The sequence below is a fragment of the Polypterus senegalus genome, chromosome 1, assembly GCF_016835505.1.
Source record: "Polypterus senegalus isolate Bchr_013 chromosome 1, ASM1683550v1, whole genome shotgun sequence".
Classification (NCBI taxonomy): Eukaryota; Metazoa; Chordata; class Cladistia; order Polypteriformes; family Polypteridae; genus Polypterus; species Polypterus senegalus.
This window is the reverse complement of record NC_053154.1, coordinates 212,423,158-212,437,877: the sequence shown is the minus strand read 5'-3', so window position 1 is coordinate 212,437,877 and position 14,720 is coordinate 212,423,158. Positions and strand designations below refer to the sequence as shown.

Genomic DNA, 14,720 nt, shown 5'->3' with positions numbered 1-14,720 from the left:
CAAAAGAATACTATTTAATCAAAACAGATGTATGTATGATGAAGCAGAAGTTGTGATCATAGGTGATTTTAATTTTTCTAACACTGATTGAGAAGCCCCTATCAGATATACAAAAGAGGAAACTGAAATGGTGCTAATGGCAAATAACTGTTTTCTCACCTACTTTGTTTTAAGCCCCTCATGTGGTAATGCCTGTCTATATCTTATCTTTTCAGACATAAAGACAGAGTAATAAAAACAGAAGTGATTGATACTTTAAGCAACAGTGTTCATAGCAAGGCACAATTTGAGGTCACCTTTGAAAACACACAAATGTATACCAAAATAAAATACTTCTAATTTGAGGAAAGGGATGAGGAAATATCTAGAAAACACAGAAGTAAAAATTCTGCAACTATAAATTATAGACAGTTCAGAGACATTCCTAAAACTAGTAACACTAAAAGGCTACAAAAAATGGATAAATAAGGACATTATTAAATAAATAAAACTAAAAAGACCATTATACAAAACTAAAAAAACCACAAATAATCTTGACTAAAAAAAATGCTGAACACAAAAGAGAAACAAAATGAAAGTGAAGTCAAAATAAATAAATAAATAAATAAGCCAAAATAAAAAGAAAGCAATTTTGTGAGTACTACTACATCAAAAAAATTAATAAAAGTGAATTTTAAAAATTTCTACACAAAAGTAGAAATCATTGAAAATGAGAAGGAAACAAATAAACTAAAAATATTTCAGGAATATTAAAGGAAGAAACAAATAGAATGCCCAATGTAGAAGAAAAAAGAAGCTCTAAGTTCACAGATTTTAAAATAGAAGTCAGAAGAGTCAGAATGGCTTCAATTACTCAATAATTTAAAGACTAATAAAACCACTGAACCTCATGGGATTTTACCAGCTACACTGAAAGACATGAAAGGTGTCATCTTCAATCCCTTAATAGGAATATTTGAGCAGTCACTTGAGAAAAGAAAAGTACCTGAAGACTTTAAAGTTGCAAATTTGCATTTACTTATTTGGCTGATACCTTTATCCAAGGCAACTTACAACATTTATGAAACAACTGGTTACATTTCTTTTGGGGTTCCAATTGGAGCACAGGAAGGTCAACTGACTTGCTCATGGTCACAGTGTCAGTAGCAGGATTTGAAACAACAAACTCAGGTTTTGAAGTCGAAAGCCTTAAACAGTACACCACACTGCCTGCCTCTTTAAGAAAGGAGACAAAATGGTTCCTGTAAATTGCATACAAAATTATGGAAACTATAATAAAAAATAAGTTATCATTGCACCTACGTGAAAATAACATACTAAAAAACAACCAGTATGGTTTTACCAGAGGTACATCTTGTCAAACTGATCTTTACGATTTTTTTAAGCAGTCTATTGCAGTAGTTGACAAAAACAATATAATTTAATTTGACTTTCAAAAATTCTTTGATACAGTCCCATACTGAATATTAATTCTGAAACTAAAAGCTGTTAGCATCAGAGGTAACCTATAAAACTGAATCTCAAGTTAATCAGCAGGAAACAAAGAGTACAGATAAGAGGAGAATGCTCCTTGTGACATGAGGTCATCAGTGGAGTCCCTCTGGGATCAGTCCTTGGATTCTTACTTTTTTCGGTGAAATCAGTTCAAATCAATTCTGTTTATATAGCACATTTAAAACAAAAGCAGTTGACCAAAGTGCTGTACAGTTTCAATAAATAGATCAATAAATATATCAAATAAAATAAACAAGATAAAACAAACAACAAATACTCTGATACTAACTTAATAAGCATGTGATGCAGTTCTGGTCACCTTGCTATAAAAAAAGACGTGGCAACACTTCAAGCTGTGCAGAGGAGAGCAAACAACATGCATGCAAGGATTTAAGGATGTGCCCTACTCCAACAGACCTACTCAGAGGATTATACCTGTTTAGTCTTAAGAAAAGAAGACTGCATAGTGACCTAACCCAAGTCCTCAAAATCCTCAAAGGCATACATGAAGTAGATTCAGCCAAATTCTTTTAACTAGACAGTGAATCACATACTTGAGGACACCAGTGGAAATTAAGGGGAAAAGTATTTAGTACTGAATCCAGGCAGCACCTTTTTACGCTAAGAGTTGTGGAAATCTAGAACAAACTACTGAGTTACATACAGTAGTTGAAGAAGAAACTTTGACAACTTTTAACTAGTATCTGGATCAGACATTCGGACCACTTGGCTATTAGCTAAACAAACAGGCTTGATGTACAAAATGGTCTCCTCTCATCAGTCAAATTTCTTAAATTCTTATGTTCAGTCCATTGCATAGGAAATAAGAAAAAAAAATCAAAATGATTAATAATCACTCTCCATTACATGCTATTATTATTCACCCACCCATTTATGGAAAAAACTAATTTCATTATTTTAAATCCTAGCCGGGCCAATGTGCATGTAGAGTTTGCACTGTGTGGTCTTTCCCACATACTTAGCTGTCCTTCCAAATCCCAAAATAATGCATGTTATTGTTGGGTTGCTTATGAACACTAAACTGACCCACTGTAGGTGTCAGTGAGCAAAAGTGTGCCATGCAAAGGATTGGTGCTCTATTCATGTTTGCTTCCAACCTTGCACCTAATTGCTAGGAGGTCATTGCAATTAAATTAGGCAAGTTCAGTAAATAAATAAAAAATGGATGGATTTATTTCAGTATATACTGGCATGGAGACTGAACCTGCATCATATATAGCAAAAAACAGTCCAGGATGGGATACCACCACTTGACAGACAGCTATCACTCATGTTGAAGAAATTTAGATACTATTGGGGTATCTTAGAGTGGCCAGTAAATCTAAAATATTTGGCATGTGGTAGAGAAATGGAGCACCCAGAGAAATTCCACAGAAAATCCATATATATATATATATATATATATATATACACACAAGAAATAAATAAGCAAATGCCACACAGACCAGGGCAGGAGTTGAAGACTGGTTGTTCCTTCTTTACTATGTAAACCAGTAATTTTTAACTCTATGGTTTCAGGATTAATCTTTTGATTCACTGTGTGACATTGAGCAAATCATTTAAACTACATCAGCTGTAATTGGGCTACATCTCTGTATTTATAGAATATTTATAAACGGATATAGTGTGTAGAAGTATGGTATTCATAAAAGAAGGGTAAGATATGAAGTAACAGTTTCTGTGATGTAGCCAGTATAATTTTAATACAGTTACATTATGTATACAATTTTGATATTAAAAAAACAGTTAAAACCAGCATATATATAACATTCAGTTCATCCTAAATTAGTGTGACAAAACTGAAAAATTTCCTAAAATAATCCTCTGCACTATCTATAGTGGTGCTATCTATTCATCTATATTCTGAACTTGATTGTTCTAGTTGATTCTTACAGAGAACTAGAAACGTTGCTGGCAGCAACAAGTAAAAGACAGTGAACATGGGTGCCAGCACATCACAAGCTATTATACATTCCAAAGCTAGCTCTCTCTGCTCCATGCAATATTCATTTTTAACCCATTTTCTTCTGCTTGGATCTGTGAGCTTTCCTAGCAGCAAAGAAAGCAAAACAGGACTAAGTCCTGTATGGAATGCCAGTTCATAGCATAGCACTCTTATGTATACATCTGAAGTCATTCAAAGCATGCCTGTTTAAAAAAATGCAAATCTTTGTAAAACAGTTGTGCTTGAAAGTTTGTGAACCCTTTGGAATTTTCTATATTTCTGCATAAATATGACCTAAAACATTATCAGATTTTCACTCAAGTCCTAAAAGTAGATAAAGAGAAACCAGTTAAACAAATGAGACAAAAATATTATACATGGTCATTTATTTATTGAGGAAAATGATCGAATATTACATATTTTTAAGTGGCAAAAGTATGTGAACCTCTAGGATTAGCAGTTAGTTTGAAGGTGAAATTAGAATCAGGTGTGTTCAATCAATGGGATGATAATCAGGTTTGAGTGGGCACCCTTTGTTATTTAAAGAACAGGGATCTATCAAAGTCTGCTCTTCACAACACATTTTTGTGGGTGTATCATGGCACGAACAAAGGAGATGTCTGAGGACCTCAGAAAAAGAGTTGTTGATGCTCATCATACTGGAAATGTTTACAAAACCATTTAGACAGACTGTGTACAAATGGAGGAAATTCAAGACCATTGTTACCCTCCCCAGGAGTGGTCGACCAACAAAGATCACTCCAAGAGCAAGGCATGTAATAGTCGGCGAGGTCACAAAGGACCCCAGGGTAACTTCTAAGCAACTGAAGGCCTCTCTTACATTGGCTAATGTTCATGTTCATGAGTCCACCATCAGGAGAACACTGAACAACAATGGTGTGCATGGCAGGGTTGCAAGGAGAAACCCACTGCTCTCCAAATAAACATTGATGCTCGTCTGCAGTTTGCTAAAGATCATGTGGACAAACCAGAAGGCTATTGGAAGAATGTTTTGTGGACAGATGAGACCAAAATAGAACTTTTTGGTTTAAATGAAAAGCGTTATGTTTGGAGAAAGGAAAACACTGCATTCCAGCATAAGAACCTTATCCCATCTGTGAAAAATGGTGGTGGTAGTATCATGGTTTAGGCCTGATTTGCTGCATCTGGGCCAAGACGGCTTGCCTTCACTGATGGAAAAATGAATTCTGAATTATATCAGAGAATTCTAAAGGAAAATGTCAGGACATCTGTCCATGAACTGAGTCTCAAGAGAAGGTGGGTCATGCAGCAAGGCAATGACCCTAAGCACACAAGTCGTTCTACCAAAGAACGGTTAAAGAAGAATCAAGTTAATGTTTTGGAATGGCCAAGTCAAAGTCCTGACCTTAATCCAATCGAAATGTTGTGAAGGACCTGAAGCGAGCAGTTAATGTGAGAAAACCCACCAACATCCCAGAGTTGAAGCTGTTCTGCATGGAGGAATGGGCTAAAATTCCTCCAAGCCGGTGTGCAGGAATGATCAAAAGTTACCGGAAATGTTTAGTTGCAGTTATTGCTGCAAAGGGGGGCCACACCAGATACTGAAAGCAAAGGTTCACATACTTTTGCCACTCACGCATATGTAATATTTGATCATTTTCCTTAATAAATAAATGACCAAGTATAATATTTTTGTCTCATTTGTTTAACTGGTTTCTCTTTATCTACTTTTTGGACTTGAGTGAAAATCTGATGATGTTTTAGGTCATATTTATGCAGAAATATAATATACAAAATTCTAAAGGGTTCGCAAACTTTCAAGTACAACTGTAATACACTCAATTGTTTTAATTTCCCAAATACATTATATATATGTTTATTATATATATACATATTTACACTATATTTTAAGATGTATATTACATAAAAAACATTGCCCACTGCATATCTACAAACTTTTAATTATCCTATTCACTAGAGCCCATAACACTGTTAATTTTCAGTGTAAAACTGAGGACTCTTCACAACTGAAAACAAAAACCATTCTCTATAGATAGTTCCTTTTCAAATGTTTGTTTAAGTCAATATACACTAGCTAAAACAATAGCATACCCCATATCCTGTGCATAGATTTTCCACATTAGGGTATTTACATTTAATGTATAAAGAAATAACCCACATACATTATTAAAAATGACACTGTCACACAATGGTGGATGCCTGACATTTGGTTACATATTGTCATCATTTGGAGTTTGTATGCTCTCATAACATAACATTTTATATGATCAAAAAATGGATGGATGAGATTTTTTTTTTACCCCAACATACATTCCACTACTTTAGCTGAATAAAGTAATCACAGATGCATGCTTCAGTTGAGTGCATGTTGTTAAAGGTGCTATATAAAATAAAGAATGACTAAGAATAATAGGTAGAAACCAGAACAACTACACATGTAACATAAAAAATATAATATTAATCAGGCCTGGATGTGAACCCCAACCCCCAGAGCTGTTGTACCAACCCAATCTAATCCCAGAGTTATGTGACTAGTGCTATGAAATGTGACTCATTCGTTCACACTCATTGGGCCCCACAGTAAATATAAATAAGTAGATGAACTTTGAAACACATGTACAGTATTTGTTCATCTAAAAATCAAATAACCATGATCAAATTGCAGTTTTAGATATGACAGTTTACATATAAAGTCACCACTGCCACTATTCATACACACCCCACTAACGCATCAACTCTTTTGTGCTGCTCTCCAAATCCACGTGGCACAGCTCTAGACGATTGGCCGGCTAAGTGTATGCACGCATGTTTTCTAGTGCAATTATTAGCATCTACAATACCCTGAACCCCCAGGATTGGTTGGGTACTCACACTAGCCAGATTCCTGTAATTGTGAAGGCAGTCAGGCTGACAGGCAGGAAAATCCATCGTGACATGTTGATCCCTGGACCTCCGTCTCTTCTGCCCCGAGGACGCACCACCTGGCTTTTGATCAACATTTACTCCAGTGTTCAGGTAAAGAAGCGACCTTCATCTCCTCCCACTAAAACTGAAAGGTTCTCTCAGTGATGTCAATCCTTATTAAAGAGAGAGAGAGGGAGAAAGGAAAGGATAGAAAGATTAACTCCGTATGAGGGGAGTTGACAGCTTCGTACGTTGCTCAACAACACCAAAAGAACTGGGCACGACTTCGATTCGTTGCGTCACAGCTTCTGCATTCGCCCGACTCCACTTACTAGATGGCCACTTTAAATAATACGGGGAGACGTTAACAAATCGGGTGTGAACGGACGGGTGGGATGCAATGTCCATCCCGAAAGTGGCTTTCAGACTTTTGTAACACCCAACCTTTTCCGCTTACTTGCTGATAACAGCATGAGCAGTGTAACGTTTTCGCTTCCCAAAAACCCGCCTGCGAAAAGCTGACTTGGAAACTACAAATACAATAGGCGCCGGAAAAGCTTGCGAGTAAAAATGAAAGTAAAAAAGGGATCGGCTGTTTCGAAAGGTGGTTCAGAATGGCTTTTTCATCCACATAACACGCACGCTTTACGTGGGGACACAGCGTCTGCATACATTCGCTACTCGTCCATTAAAAAAAAATAATTCGGGCAGAAACATTAATATGAAGACAGTTCAAACACATCGTTCTCCCTAGTATTCAGGCTTACTGTATGTTGAAGTGACTTTCACAGTATTCCGTTTCAAATCACACAAAATTCCATCCTGCAAAATCTTTTAAAGGACGCCCCACTTTTGCACACCCCACCTCCATTCTATGCATGAAGTGTCCCGCTACACACTTGCACAACTGTGGCACCAAGTTCTTATGACTACAAAAAAACACTGGCTCTCCATTTCTACGAAGACAACTCCAGCAGAATTTAACAGTTCTACTTCATACTGTTGACTTCAGTGTTGGCACTCTAATTTTGAGGAAAAAACATAGACCATGTAACTAAATAAACACAGAAAAACCTGGCATGTTTAATAAAGTATACAAATAAATCTAAGAGTCAAAAAACTATATCATATTAAATTCAAGCTTGGGAACAGATCATTAAACAGGACCCATCGTCACTCAAATCAATTCTAACTGAAAATTTTCGTGTTTATACTTTTTCAGTTTCTCACAACATTATGGCACTGTCCTTCCTTCATGACAGATTTTGGTTGTTTTCAAGTGTAGCATTCCATGTTTAATGACCTCTTTTGCTATCAGCACATGACTGACAGACGTTAAGCCATGTGCACTATGCAGGATGTGACATCAAGGCACATATCACCAATCACCAAGTTAATTTGGTTATGCACAGTCTAGTAATTACATTTTTGAGATGCGCAGAGCTGATAAGTTTTTGTTAAGATGTACAAAACAATAAATTTATGTACACAAAAAAATGTAGATCAAGAATTGTGTTAAAAGAAATACATGATTGTAATGAAAAAACATAGGCTGAGGAGACAAAAACATAGAAACATAGATAGGAACAGAAAAACATTGATTTTGATGAAAAAACATAAGGGTGGTAACACTGGTTCACATGCAAAGAGAGCGCTTGGGAATATATAGTTTTCAATATGCAAATCATCCTCTACTTTAAATACTGTTTCAAATTGTTATTGTTTGTGCCAAGGGAATCCATTCCTGGACATGTTTATCCATTCCCGGGAATTCGGGTATCCCACTTGTCATTCCCGGGCCCCCGGGGATGACACAGTGCACGGGCATCTCACATGTGAACGGTTTTAGAACGACCAACACTTATTTTTAATAAAACTACTGCAATATATTGACACCAATAAAAGACTAACCTTATCTACAAGCAGTTGTAGTGATTTCATATAAGTACATGTATCTAGTTCAGGGGTGCCCACACTTTTTCGGCTTGCGAGCTACTTTTAAAATGACCAGGTCGAAATGATCTACCTACATTAAAAATGTTATTGCATAGTTTTACTGTCAAATAATGCAAAGAGTAAGCGACACGTGTTTTGCCCTTTACGTTGCACCACAGCGTGTGGTTTGTTTATTTGATAGCATGTAGATCGGGGTAATTACATTCATGACATTTATAGTCTGAATCACAATCTGATTGTATGGGTGGTTACCTACCAGGTAACGCTTGTGTCAGCAAACATCCGCCACGGTGCCCTCTTCAGTTGCAAGAAGTAGATCATAGAATGTTGCAAAGTTTTTCTGTCAAATAATGCAAAGAGTACACGACACGGCCTAATTCTGGACTCATCAGGTGTACACACTCACTGCACCCACTCTCGGGAATCGAACCTTAGACGTCAGCCTCAGAGGTGAAGCCACGGCATGTGGTTCGTTTATTTGACAGCATGTAGATCGGTGTAATTACATTCATAGTCTGAATCACAATCTGATTGTATGGGTGCATGTGGGTTGACCAGTGTGTTAGAAGGAAAGAGATCTCAGACTGACCGCCCTGTATGTCAAGCAAGTGGCAAATGCCATAGGGAGGATATATGATAGAGTAACGTTTAAAAAAAATTTTTTTTGAATGCAACGCGATCTACCTGATCAGATACTGATAAACTTGTTCTAAACAACTCCCGTACTTGCCATTGCTCTGAAACACCGCCATTTCAGCTTTTACTGATGCATCCAGTTTCTTGTCATCATTATGTGATGGCAAGTTTCTTGGCACAGATAATGTGGATGCCACACACTGACGCATTGCAATTTCAAGTTGCTGTTCAAAGCTGTTGTATGACAGACGTCAATGAAGTCTGCCCTGTCCCGGCATTCGTGAGCTGCCGAGTGCAGACTCCTCCCAGTCCACTGTACTCAGTCTTAGTCAGAGCTGGGAGACTGACGACTGCTGCTGGTTGACAGAATTAATCTGCAAAACACTACACCGTGGGCCAAAAAACCGTGCCACTTAATTATTTTCAGCTATAACTCTGTTATTTCTTGATCGATTTTTACACTTTTACGCGCTAAATATGCAAGCTTGGCCGTTCCCAGTTTCGGGAGCCCTGGAATGGATTCCCTAGTTGTGCCATTATTAGATCATTAGCCATGTAGATCATTAACCTTTAAATGTCATTAATGTACTGTACTTTAGCATAATATTAATAAATATTGACAAATAAAAAGCATGGGTCAGCTAATTATCTTTTTTCAAATTTCAATCAAATCAGTCAAAGCATTTTTGAGATTTTGGGGTGATTATTTTTCTATTATGGAGGGGGCAGTGTCCCAGAAATATTAATATATTTAATAGTCTTTTCTTGCTCTAGATGTACAATCCTGCCAAATTTCAGCTTTTTAACTAAGCTGGAAATTGTGCTTTCTTAATGAATGAGTGAGTTAGTCAGTCAATCAATTCACTTTGCATTATATATATTAATATATATATATATTAATTTGTTGGCATATTGTTTCTTTTGCCAGCATCATGAAAGGTCAATTTTATGAATATTATTATCTCTTTTATAATTGCTAATAAACTACAACAGTGAAAGGCTTTTGAAATTCTAATAATCATTTTGTTTAGTATTAAAATTTACTTTCTTTATCCTTTGGAGGTTTCTTGTATATTCAAAGGCATGCATCCGGTTATCTTACTGCAAAACACAATCACAATCTAGCAGATGTAGGTGATTTACAGATGCCTACATTGATACAATTATGCCCACATGTATTTTTTTTCTTTTTAATCACTTGTTATCATTGTATCTTATCATCAATGAGATATTTGAACAGAAATTTTTGACCTGATGCTTACCTTCTTTGCCTTTTACAACACGTACAATTTATGAAAGCTGTGGGAGGGGCAATAAACTCTGGGAATGAAATATGTCCAATTAAAGTGTAACATTAAGCAAAGCTGGGAAGAACAGAGATGAAAATGATCATTTGGATGTGTGAAATGTCATAGAGTGAGAGGAAGATGAATGCAGATTCAAGAGAAAGACTTGGTGTGGAGTTGATAGATGTTGTGCTGAGGAGAAACAGACTAAGATGTGTATATGAAGTGAAAGAAAGAAAATTACTGGGCAAAAAGGAGCAACAAGATGGGAGTGAAGAAGATGAAGCCCAAGTGGAGGCAGAAAAATGTGTTTAGAGATGGTGTCAGATAAAAAGAATGGCTTTAAGTCTGCACATGGCCATTTAGAGTGGAAGGAAAAGGAATAGGGGTATCCCACTAACCTGGGTAAACCCAGAAAATGGCCATTACACCATTGATGACTTTTGCCATGCTTATTTTTCATATTAAATGAGAAGCATAATGATGCACTGTGATTTCTATATATTATAATTTGCAATGAAGGAAAGAGTGATTAATCTGCCATGGGCAAACGCAATAACAGGGAAAAAGAAGGGGTTTGACTGTTACTGTTTTATGTGAAGTAATCTGGTATGGCCTAACAACCAAGGGGCAGTGCCATATTCATCAGCTGTCTTTCAAATGAGTGAGGAAGACTTTACAGTGTGAAACTGGGAAGGCAGAATTGCCCCTTCACATAATGACCATAAATTGGAATAAGTGGATATTACTAGGTTTTTTCCTCATTTGGAAACAGTTAAAAAATAGAAGGATGGTTACACAAAAATGTCTGCAATGGTTAACTTAAGGATCAACATTAAGTGTTTGTTTTCAAATGACTTTGTTTAATACATTACATTTTTGGATACTTGTGAATGATTCCTGTTACCATAAACTGCACAGACCCTGTTCAGCTTGTTTCTTTTTTTTTTTTTTAAACAGTTGGAGCACAAGCAGATTAAGTAACTTGCTGAATCCCATAGTGTCCCACAGTGAACTGCTGGAGATTGCCATATGCTTTATAGTCCAGTACCTACCAGCCGTTACGCCAAACATGCTGTTGACATAACTCTGATGTATGCACTGTTCCATAACACTTGTATGTACCAAGCTTGCAAACAAAACCTGTGTATGCACACTTCTGCTGTGCATATACCCGCTGGGCTCTCCAGCACATTTCTTTCTAATTATCTATTATTTAATCCACTTAATCCAGTTTAGGGTTGTAGGAGCTGGAGTATATCCTGGGATGATTTGGAATAAAGCAGTATTTAACATCAGACTGGATCCATGTCCATTGTAAGGGGCCAGTTAACTTAATATGCACATATTTATAGCGTGGAAGGAAAAAAAGACAGTACCAAGAACACTTGGTAGAATATGCTGGAATTCAAAACCAGGAGACTAAAACTGTGAAGTTTTACACAAAATTACTAACATACAAGACTATATACTAGCATGGTACAGTGTTTATATTGTTGCCACTTGAGCTGAGTACAGATAGATTTCCTCTGCACCGGTGTTTCTTAATTTTGATCCACTAACAATGATCCTGTAACAAAGGAGCTGCTAGCTTTTAATCTAGCTAATTTCATAAGCAAATGATTAATGAAATCTTGTGTAATGAACCTTTTGTTTTAGTCCTTCAGTAATCCAATTCAGAATTGCTCACTTTCTAAGAAATTTTGAAAAGATTTGTATTTTATACACAAGAGTGTTAATACTTTATTGTTTGAAAATAATGACTTTGTGATGAATACACAACTTGGGTAAATGAGATGGAATTCACCTCTCTGTTGTAGAATGGATTACAATTTTCACTTCTACCTGAGTTGGATTAATTTGCAACTCAGATAAAACTTCCTTGAATCAATTAGTTAACAAATTGAATTAAATGAAGTAGAATAATCAAGTAAAACAACCAATGTACCTTTGGTAGTGATAGTGTTTTTTAGAAATATTTTCCCTCCAGCACCAGCACATTTAGATCTGGCCTTCATATTGCCCCCATTTGCAGACAGAATTACAGTTTTACAATATTCAGTGTTCTTTTAAACACCAAATATATCATTCATTATTTCGTTCATGAAAAGTTCCAGTTGTCCTTATAATTTGGAAAATAAAATTCCATGATCGTATTACATTTCTTTATTCAGAAATTGAATAGCATATTTACTCTAAAATAGTGCACAAATCATATGATTATATGTTTTCTGAAATTAAGAAAATGAATAAATGTCAGTATTTTATTATGCACTTTCTGAAATTGCTTATTCAAGTACAGGGTCATGAGGAACTAACGCCTATCCTAGCAAATTGGGTGCAGGGAAAGAAGCAACCATGAACAGGTTAGCAGAATTTCATTTTGAACAAAAAGGAAAAACATTTTGAGTATTAACCTAAAAAAGTTACTTCACCTGTTCATTAGAATGAAAAACATGTTTGTGTTCGGCCCACAAAACACAAAGACATCTTAGGACACTATACCTGCATGGCAGTCTAGTAAATAAAAGGGTGACGGTTAAAACAAAATGGGCAAAGGTCAAAACTGCAACTTCGTAGATCCAACATCCTTTGTTTGAATCTCCAATGTGTCCACTGCCTAAACATTAATTTCCCCCCATGTCTGTCTGAGTTTTTTCCAGAGTTGGTCAAGATGCCAGCATAGCTTCTGGCCATCTGATCCTAAACTGGAATAAGAGGTTTTGACACTGTTACTGCATGTATGGATTCTGGTTCTGAACTTTCTGTAAATTATACTCATCTGCATGCAATGTATAATAATTAGTACATAAATGCATATTGTATATTTTTATGAAACAAAAATACAACAAAAATGGTAGTGCAGTAAAAAAAAACATTTTTGAACACTGTTGACATGCTAGAAAACCAAAATCACAGCTGCAAGTATATTGTTCTTCTGCCATTAAAACCTATTTACTCAGTTCTATTAATTTATTATTGTATAGTGCTCCTCACTAAGTATACTGTTTACACAGAATTACATGTAAATATGAACACAATAATGTAAAAAATCATGAAAACACAGATACCTACATAAATACGCACATCTAGTTAAACTAATTTGATTTTAATAATAACAATAATAGTAATATACAATAGTGACAAGGATGCCTTAGAGTGGTTAGCATTACTGGATCACAGATCCAGTATCCTTGGCAGAAATCCAAGTTTTTGAGAATATAGAGGCTGCCCCATTGTGTTTTCTTCTTGTGGCTCCATTTTTTTCTCCCATATCCCCAGTAATGTCCAGGGTAGATTAACTGGCAGTTATAAACTGGCTCTGTGAAAAAATTAAGAGTGGATGTGTGCATGAGTAGGCACTGTGATAGACAACAGCCCTTTGTACTAGAAGGCTCTTTGTCTCATTTGTATAACTAGCAAAAAAACAAAAAATTGTAAACATTTATACACTATTGTCCTGAGGAGGGAGGATTCTATTGCAGTCGATTTTATCTATATTTTTACTTAAAAACAGTATCATTTTTATTAAAATAAACTACACAATTTTTTATTCAAACAGGGCAATTTGCTTCACTACCAACAGCAGAATATGCAGACATATAGGGTACTGTTTTCATTTAACGAAATTGCACAATTTGTTGACTTAAACACTTGACTGAGAATAATACCTATAAGTAACATAAAAATGAAACACTACAAGTTGTAACTTATTTTAAAAAATTAATCATAGGACAGATACAACCAGACACTGAAAAAAAACCAAGGCACATGGATGTGGATAGTAAGACCAATGATAAAGAAGCAAAGGGCATTAACTAAGCAAAGAATTTTGTTTATAATGTAGTAATGTCTGCAAATTGTTCATATTTGAGAGAATAATAACTACCTTTTAGAAGCAATGTCAGCAAATGACCTTTTTTGTTTTTTCTGGTTCACCTTTATCACTTCAGTTTGAAACCAGAATGTGATAAAAAATATATGTTTGGCTTTGAAATAATATATTTAGTGTCACTCCATTTTATTATATTTACCTAAGATTACTAACAGAATTTGTTTTTTAAGGCATTTGTGCCAAAAGCGTTGTAAATGTAACTAAGAAAAGAAACTGCTCAGTCATTGCACAGAGGAATGTTAGTAAATGAAATCAACTTTTGGGACTTTGTAAAAATCCAATAGTCCATGTACAAAAATCACTCTGCATGTGGGCTGTTTAGTTTCATAGTGTTTGTGTTTTTTTTACCCTGAAATTAACAATTTAATCATTATTGCTTGAATACATTACCAATGCAGGGTGCTCTAATACATTGTTCAAAATGTGCCTTCAAAAACAGGCTGAGTGTGTACAAATTAGGGATCAACTATCTGGTTAGTTCAAGTCAAGTCAAGTCAAGTAGAGGTTTATTGTCATCCTAACAATATACTTACAGTACACAGTAGGACGAAATATCGTCCTCCAGAGTCAAAAGGTGCAA

At 35.7% G+C, this 14,720-nt stretch overlaps 1 protein-coding gene across 4 annotated transcripts in view; it reads right to left on the bottom strand.

The window, feature by feature from the left end:
• Positions 1 to 14,720, bottom strand: part of LOC120538985 (transmembrane protein 150A-like) — a 115,149-nt gene that overhangs the window by 87,130 nt on the left and 13,299 nt on the right. For 2 of the 4 annotated variants that reach the window (XM_039768651.1, XM_039768642.1), the window contains exon 2: positions 6,335 to 6,540. The exons of the other annotated variants lie outside the window; for them this stretch is intronic. In XM_039768651.1, the coding sequence (XP_039624585.1) occupies positions 6,335 to 6,462 (128 nt within the window). In that variant the 5' untranslated portion in view covers positions 6,463 to 6,540. The remainder of the gene's footprint in view (positions 1 to 6,334; positions 6,541 to 14,720) is intronic. 4 annotated transcript variants of the gene reach the window in all.